The 8610-nt window shown below is 44.4% G+C and overlaps 1 protein-coding gene across 1 annotated transcript; it reads right to left on the bottom strand.

Annotated features, from left to right (window-relative positions):
* Positions 1 to 2484: 2484 nt before the first annotated feature.
* Positions 2485 to 6462, bottom strand: LOC121352576 (prolactin-like). Its single transcript, XM_041465643.1, has 5 exons — positions 6426 to 6462; positions 6192 to 6343; positions 5954 to 6061; positions 4721 to 4900; positions 2485 to 3022 (listed from the first exon to the last, which is right to left on the bottom strand). The coding sequence occupies exons 1-5, from the start codon at positions 6460 to 6462 to the stop codon at positions 2828 to 2830; spliced, it is 672 nt and encodes a 223-aa protein (XP_041321577.1). The 3' UTR covers positions 2485 to 2827.
* Positions 6463 to 8610: the final 2148 nt, after the last annotated feature.

The raw sequence follows: 8610 nt of genomic DNA, 5'->3' as shown, positions 1-8610 counted from the left end.
CACTATCTAATTTTCTCGGTTTTCACATTTCTGTACAGAAAAACGTTCCCAGGGTTTAGCACTTTGGCCGAGGTGCGAGTTTTTTGTATGACCTGCTCCGTTTGCGAGGTTTTCCACCTGACCCTCAGCTGCACCCTTGGGACGTCCTGCCAGCCGCGGGTTCGGCTATTTCTGAGTCACCATGCAATTCGCTTGCGGTTACTTGCCACCAGCCATGACCATCAGGGCACGGCCACCTCCCGGGGGAACACGGCCGCCTCCCACCCTGTCAGCCCCGTCCGCGGGGCCCCGGGGAGCGGGGCGGGCCACAGCCGGTCCGGAGGGAGCTTCCTGCCGGCAGCCGCTCGGACGCAGTGCCCCCGCCCGTGTCTGTCACCCCTGGCCGCTGACTGTGTCGGTACGCGGCAGTGCCCTGGCACCGCTTGTCTCCCGAGTGAAGGCGCTGCAGCGCCTGGGAGCCAGCAGTGACCCCTCGCTGCCGCGGGGCTGCTGTGCTCCGCCACTGCGGCTGCACCGGATGGCCGCATTAATGATACAGCTATTAATTGCTACTACATCTTCTGTGAACACAGCTAGATGCAGGCAGTGTGGGCATCCCCCTCTGGTTCTGTGTGTTTGCTCAGAGCCTTCCTTTGCTCTCTTTGGAGCTGTGTTTGGTTTCCAGAATTTCCCCAAAATCTGCCCATGAATGCTGCTATTTCATGAGGTGTTTGTGGTATCTTACTGCATAAGGAACTGCAGCCACTAACTTGACTTCAGGGCAAGCACAATGTAAGCCATTGCTTTTCTACTATACTTGGCAGAGCAGGGACCAGATGCAAATTGTGACCACTCACAGCTTCTAGCTGCAAAAGTACAGCAGCCATCTACCTGGTAGGAGATATCTGAGGATATTTGCAGTTACAGGCATGTAACTAAAGTGTTGTTTCTCTGGTCTGCATAAATGCTTCTTTGACATCTTTCTCTGCTAGGTTTCTCAAGCCCAAATGTAGTATCGTTATTAAAAAATCATCAGCATTTTACTCCTCGTTCTTGCTTGCCTGAGCTCCTGCTACTGTCAGCAACCATCAAGATCATGAAAGGCCAGAAAAGAGCACTTAGTGGTAAAAAAGTCAAGAATATTAAAAATAAATCCATGTTGATTATATCTACTTGTTCAAATGTCTCAGGCTCTGAATGCAAAGAAGTTTTGTTGAATGCACAGCCAGCAGCACCACCCTGCTGCTAGGAAAATGTGATTTCCTTAAAATATCTGACACCTTTCATATTTTATTTGCAATAGAGTTTGTAATCATTACTGTAAAACCCAAGAGCTGTGGCAGCATGTGGAATGGGAAAGAGACTTGTTGTTACTCCCTGCTCAGCCCTTAGACTGAAATGCTATTTGGACCAGAATTCTGACTTACTTTTCACAAACTTTTTCTTTAGGAGTTTGCACTGAAATCAGTGAAGCCATTACAGACATAAAAGAGCATTCAAAATGAATAAAAATACTAGATTTTATGGGACACATATGAAAGCCCTCAGAAATCAGTAAGAAGTATGACGTGAATATAAAAGTCTGGCATAGGCCCTGCAGTTAAATGAGCTGATCAACATCAGTGCCCCTCTTCAGTGTTAATAAATATTCTGCAGGTGGGTATATATGTAGAAATGAGGGAAAACATTTTCTTTAGGTAAAATACTTTATTGATAGTATACAGATGTACCAAGGTTTAACAGGTTGAATCTTACTTTCAACTATGTTGTACCTATGTTTCAGCTTCTGTAAGGCTTTCCACAAGGTCCCATTTGACACCCTTATCTCCAAATTGGAGAGACATGGGTTTGAAGGCTGGCCTATTTGGTGGTTAAGGAATTGGCTGGCTGGATGCATCCAGGGGATTGTGAGCAGTGGTTCTTATGTCCAGGTGGAGGCCAGTGACATGTGGTGTCCCTCAAGGTTCTGTCTCTTGGGACTGGTGCTCTGCAGTATTTTCCTCAATGACACAGACAATGGCATGGAGCGCATCCTCAGTAAGTTTGCAGATACAAAGCTGAGCAATGCAGCTGACACAACAGAAGGAGGGGATGTCATCCAGGGGAACCTGGACAAGCTTAAGAAGTGGGCCCACAAGAACATCACAAAGTCTGAGATTGGGCATTATTTAGCTTATAGAAGAGAAAGCACCAGGGAAAGCTCATTGCAGGCTTACATGACTCAAAGTTTGTTCATAAAAAAAGAGCGAGAGCAGTTTGTACACGGATAAAGAGTGATAGGATAAAGGGGAATGGTTTTAAACGAAAATAAGAGAGATTTAGATTAGATGTCAGGAAGAAGTTCTTTATTCAAAGGCATGGTGAGGCACTGGAATACATTGCCCAGAGAAATTGTGGATGGCTCATATCTGGAAGTGTTCAGGGCCAGCTTGAGTGGCGCCCTCACCAACCTGATCTAGTGGATGGCATCCCTGCCAATGGCAGAGTGGGGAACTCGGTTGGAACTCGATGATCATGAAGGTCCCTTTCAACCCAAGCCATTCTGTAATTCTGTGTATTTATCTAAACTGTGTGAATCAGTCATAGTACAGTCTGCCACAGAGTAACTTGCAACAACATTTATTTATCTAATGCTAGAGCACTCCTTTTTATTGGTGCATTAACCAGCATACACACATGAGGCATTATTTTGTATTTCATCTGTATTGGTCAACTGTGTCAGCTTCCAAAGGATTTTAAACACACTTTCCTATTAAAATTACTGTGAAAGTGGAAATTTAGAAGTTCTAGGGGTTTTTTAAATCTTTATAAACAACATGCTGAAGACTACTTGTCAAGGGATTAGAGTTTAGCAACTATTTTCTGGCATAATCCTACATTTGAGAATTTTTAAGTAGCTTTGTACTTTATTGGAATCTCTCCTAAAACAGTGAATGAAATCAGAGTCACTCATCATGTTTGCTTCATTACTAATTGATAAACCAGTTCCTTCAGATGATGCCATTCCATTTAATGAATTGCTGATGATCCCCATTGACTGCATCTGTATTGAAAACAGGAAAAGAAGTTCAACTTGTAACTACACATACAACAAGTCTTGAAAATACTACTGCAGAAGACAACTGAGGTCTCACTCCATTGGGCTGTGCTATTCCAGATCTTTCACATACTTACTGAAGATGTATGTAAAGGTCCTTACATAGAATAAAATTGTTTTTTTATCCTAATGGTATCTCTGCAACTTTTAAACTAGACTGAAATTTCTTGATACACTAGAAATGAATACTTTATCTGAGTTTAAGTAGAGGAACCTGTTTGGTAATCCTTATTTCCTCTTGAAGAATTATAGCAAATCAGTCTTGAGATTTTTTTAGCCATTTATTTTGGTGCTTTCTCTGAAGGGATGCTCCTAACCGTGAGCATCCACCAGTGCTGTTTATTTAACCTGGTGAATTCTACAGACTGTGATCACCTCTCAGAGTAGGTGCTTCACAACATAAGCAAGTTTAGAATTCTCCTAATTTTAAACAGAAAAACATAGATGCAAAATATGGTATACATTAATTTTTGTAATTATATTTCTACCCTGCGTAGAAATATCCATGGTACAGAGAAATCAATACTCCAGAGATTTCCCTCTTAGTAATAGCTTCAAAGGTGTTTTAGAAAAAATAAAGCATGCAAATACACCAAAAGAGTATGCCTAGTTTAGACTTTGCTTCAGCTACAGAATGAAGCAAAGGTCAAGCTTTGAGGTTGAAGACTTCTGAACTTTAAGGCCATTTTAACCCAGAACCATGGCTGCATGGCTGCATTCCGATGATGGAGTTTCTGTTTGTAACTCTGAGTTACCCTAAAGAAGGCTGCATTTTATGGTAGAGTAAAATTCAGCTTATTCTAGTGATGAGCTGCTTACTGTTTTAAAACTTGTATTCCTCACCTGTGTTCATAAAGTTGAGAGGTGATCTGCTAGTGTAAGATACTAGTTTATTAATCACTCTTTTTTTAGTGAAACAGACTCCCTGGCAGTGTAGGCATTTTAGAGAATGGGCACACAGATTTTATTTGTTCAGCCAAAACCACAGTTAATTTTAGATATAAATGAACAAAAATTGCAAAGGTTAGGACTTCAAGATAGTAATGAGAAGACAGAAATGGAAACAGCAAAGAATTTAATCCAATGATTTATATATAATCTGCCATAATTTGGAATGGAGTTTTGAAAATGTTTTGTGACTGACATCAGACTTAAGCAATGCCACTGTTGTCTTGAAGAACTTATCCCAGCATAAAATTATTGCCTTAGGAAGGAGCTCTTTGCATCAGACAGCAGTGATACTTGAATTGCATAGAATGTAAATACAAATAAAACTTAACACAATTATTAAGCATTTTTATGGTCTACCCACATTGTCTCTCCTGGCCTAGAAAACTCAAGTCATTACTGGCTCATATATGAAGATACAAAAGGCTCAAGCATTTGTACTTGTGTGTGTTGTTCATATATGTCATATTAATAAAATGTTGCCTCACAGATATGCACTCCTAGGTACATATCTGCCAATCTATAGCTAAGTCACATCCTGTGACAGGAAGACACTTTGCTAAAGTATCTTTAACAAAGTCCTGCATTTTACTGAATAAGAGCCTCCAAATCCAAGTGGGAGCAGACATCGCCTCCTCCTGGAAGTCACCCATGCCACATAACTGATATAAATAAAAGCTACATCGAAAATCTTGCCTTTTCTGTTACTTTCTCGACTCCAGTCTTCAGCTCATGTACCATATTGCTGATTTGCCTAGCTTTGCTAAGGCTGTCATCAGGTAGCTCTTGATGGTGCTCAATATGCTGGTTAAAGTGGGAAAGTGGTTCTTTCCAGGCTTGCAGAAGTTTCAGTATCACGTGAGTTAGTTCTTCTCTCTTATAAATTGAAACAGTAGAGAATGTGTCTGTTACTTTGCAGCAGATCATATGAATACTCTTAGTCTCATGATGAAATCTCAGTGGGATCAAGATTTATATCTGCAAATCACTTCTAAAACACCACTCTGTCTCTGGTTATTTGTATATATATATAATAACACCCAGAAGTTGTATTTGTCATGTTTTCAGCTAACATGAGCAGGGCCTCATCTCTCATTGCCCTTCTAGGGGACCTTCTAGAAGGACGTCCTGGGGGAAGCTCCTCACTCCATCACAACCAAAAGCCAAAATATTAGCAATTATCTTTGTCTGTCTCCTAGAGGCAAAAGTTTCTCCCACTAGTTTGTTGCCAACATCACAATTTGCTTTTTCTCTGTAGGAATAAACTCTTCCTACTCTTCCCCAAACTAATAACGATTTTTTTCTCTTTGCCATCACAACTCTGATGTAAACAAATTTACTGTTCTTTTCCCCTTACCTAACTACCGATTCAGAGATGATTGTTATACCTTTCTCCTGATTGCTTTTTGTACTTTGCAGTGATACTGATTAATGTGACTTCTTTGCCACACACACAAGTTTCTAAGTTTCTGTTCCACTGAGTATGCCTCAACAAAATCAAAGGATGTTTGTCAGTCATTCTGACAAAGTACTACTGCAATATCCTTATTATAACTAGTGTTTATGATCCAATTTTAGGTACCACATACAGATTTAAAATTCAACTAATTAAAGATTTATATGCAATACCTCTGTGATGTGCACCTGTTTGGTGTCAAAACTTAGCAGCCTCTTTCATCCAGATTGTTGATGAAGCTCCGGAAGCATAAAAACCTCTCTGCCTATCTCCAGCTCGACTGGAGTGGGGGACCATTGCAGCATGATGAATGAGATATTTTAGGGTTCTGACAGGACAGGAGGTATATAGGAACCCTCTCCAGGGTGGGGAGAAAAAAGGCGGTGTGACCGCAGAGTCCCTTCCCGTCCCCCAAGCCTCGCAGTACCCCCTTCTGCCCTGTCTCTGTCCGTCGGCGCCGCCCTTGCCCTTACCGGGATTTTTTGGGCGTATTCTTTGCCGTTGGGGGTCAGCATCCCCGACGTGTGGCACTTCCGAGCGGGCCTTCCCAGCTCGTTGTCACGGGGAGGAAAGTGTTTTTCCTGCGGGGGAAGAACACCTAAACGAGCACCGAGAGCACCTTTTCCCCCATCCCGCCCGTCGGCCGCCGCTCCCCGCTCCCAGGGCGGCGCAAGCCCGGCTCCGCGGCGGCGGGGCCGGCCCGGCACTCACCAGCTCGGCGTAGAGCGCCGTGGAGAGGCTGTGGATCCTGCCCGAGTGCCGGATCACCCGGTCGAAGAGATCGGCCACGGTCAGAGGGTGACAGCCGGCGTCCCCCGGAGCGCCGAGCAGCAGCCACAGCAGCGCCAGCGCCGCAACCGCATCTGCAGAGAGGGCGGCGGCGTCGGGGCGAGGAATGTCGGGGTGCGCCCCCGATCGCCCCCACCTCGCCGCCCGCCCCCTCACCTGCTCGCCCCGCCGCCCGGGCCAGGGCCACGGCCATGGCGCTGCGGAGCCCCTGGCGGCACGGAGCGGCTGCGATCGGCCGGCGATGCCCCCGCAGCTCCTATATATGCCGGGATCTCACGGGGGGGACGGGTGTCTCCCCTGACGTGCGCGGCCATCGTGAGCCAGCCCGCCCGGAGCGGGGCTCGCGGCTCGGCGGGCGGACGGGACCGAAGGGACAGACTGCCCTCGGCAACCCACAGGGCCCGGCAGGAATGGAACTGACTCCTGGGCTCGGTGGTGGGGCTGCTACAGACCCCCAGAGCCGCCCGCCCGTCACAGCCCTCCCCTGGGCAGAGGGGGGCGGCTCCGCGCCCCCGCACAGAAGTGGCGCGGTCGGGTCCGTCCCAGCGCGTCCGAGGGGGTAAGGGTGGGAGAAGGGAGACCAGGAAAATAAATTGCTTATGCTCGTGTTAACGGGGTTTATAAAAGGGCAGGAATGGGCAAAATGAGGGGTAGGAGAGAAGCCTGGTCTGGTGACATTCATCCCTTAGCCGTCTTTTCAAATCACGCTGTTATGTTCAGATCTGCTGTTCCTGCTCCATTGCAGGTGGTGAGAGGTAAGACTGCTGAAGATGTAATAGCTGGTGAATGTGTGTTTGGTGGTGCAAATATACCTCAGGATGGTTGATCCCATGAGGCTAAATGCTCAGGGAGCAGCGCAGCAAAGGACCTAGATCAGGATCCCTAAAGGGGTGCAAGTCCTGTGGACATGGTTGGTGTCCTCTATTTTGGGGCACAAGATCCTGAGCAACCCTCAGGACATGTAAGAAAAGTTGAGATGCTTGTCATGAGGAAAATTAGTTGACTCTGCCCTTCTTACTAGGGTTTTTCACTGCCAGGGGAAAAGTCTGCTTAGAAATGAGGATACATGTGACATGAAATTATCTTTTCTCCTCAGCCATTATGCTGGAGTTATGTATCTGTTTTCTAGCCCCTGAATCCTGATTTCATTTATGGAAAATGGAGGGAATATACCTCTGCCAGAATGATGAATATCATCCCTCTCCCCACCTTTTAAGGGCAGCTGGGTGACTAGAACTCATTCTGGAGGTAGAAGACATGAGTTTGACTAGTTCTTGGCCAAGGTGAAAGGAAGCTCTGTCACCTATATTCTGTGTGGGTACTAAAAAAAAGTGGTAGAAAACAAGTAGAGGTAGCTACTTCTCTAGCCTGATCTTAAAAGTAATTGTCTGCCACTGCTTCTGCATAAAGTCAAGAGGCATTTCCAAAGGACCTGTGTTTTAACCCCTCATTTTTTAGAGTTTCTAAAGTTAATTTTAAAACCAGTTTACTAAGATGTGCCTAATGACAAAAACAATGCAGATGATTTCAGGTGATTTCAGTTTAGTTCTGCTGAGCCAGTTCTTACTGGGGACCATACCACTATGGCTATAGCTCTGAGTTGTTTGCTAGCTGATAAATTGCTTAATGGCTTGTGGTCCAGCTTGGAATATTAATATTAATTAATAGTTAGGGTTGGAATATTAATAGTAATTAATTCTAATAATTATCATAAAACAAGCAATCGTGCATATGACAGGATCTGAAAGCCATTGGTAGTCTGCATATGGGAAACACATGGATCACTAACTTACTTTTTTTGGCCAATAGCCATTTTCTTTTCTTTTTCATGTGTCTTGGAGAAATCCTGATATATGCATATCTTAAAAAGGTTTCTTGAAATATTAAATTTTTAAGTTCTGAAGGAGCAATGAACTTGAACTCTGGAAAATGTAAATTACTTGGACAGCAGCTCTGCCCCTTCCAGCTTGCCAAAGATTTATAGTGCAAGATCAGCTGGAGTTCATTACGTATTCAAGAATCAATCTTGAGTTTAGATCAGGAAGGAGTAAAAGCTGGAATGAAAAGCTTTGTTTCAATCAAATACTGTCTACTATGGATTTGAACCTTTTCCTATAACAACAGGCACATTTTACAGCTCAAGAAGGGAGATGTCACACACTTCTGCTCTGAAAGTTGGCAATACAAGCTCTTGAATAAAACAAGATGAAGACTATGTAACCTGGATCTTAAAAGGAAAATTAAGCTACCTTCTTAAAGGAGTAAACCACTTTCAGAAGGCTGGGTCTCAGATCTGTGTTTTTTCTGACTTCTGTAAACAGAATCACTTCATGTAGAATTG

The sequence above is a fragment of the Pyrgilauda ruficollis genome, unplaced genomic scaffold (genome assembly GCF_017590135.1).
Source record: "Pyrgilauda ruficollis isolate IOZ18807 unplaced genomic scaffold, ASM1759013v1 scaffold19, whole genome shotgun sequence".
Taxonomy (NCBI): Eukaryota; Metazoa; Chordata; class Aves; order Passeriformes; family Passeridae; genus Pyrgilauda; species Pyrgilauda ruficollis.
Note: the sequence above shows the minus strand (reverse complement) of the source record. Positions and strands in the feature narration are given on the sequence as shown.

Bases quoted from the DNA above. Each gene is read 5' to 3' on its own strand.
- LOC121352576 (XM_041465643.1), bottom strand. From the start codon at position 6,462: ATGGCCGTGGCCCTGGCCCGGGCGGCGGGGCGAGCAG. The intron at 6,344-6,425 runs GTGAGGGGGCGG...CCCTCTCTGCAG, and splicing joins CCGGGCGGCGGGGCGAGCAG to ATGCGGTTGCGGCGCTGGCG. The intron at 4,901-5,953 runs GTAAGGGCAAGG...TCAATTTATAAG, and splicing joins AATACGCCCAAAAAATCCCG to AGAGAAGAACTAACTCACGT.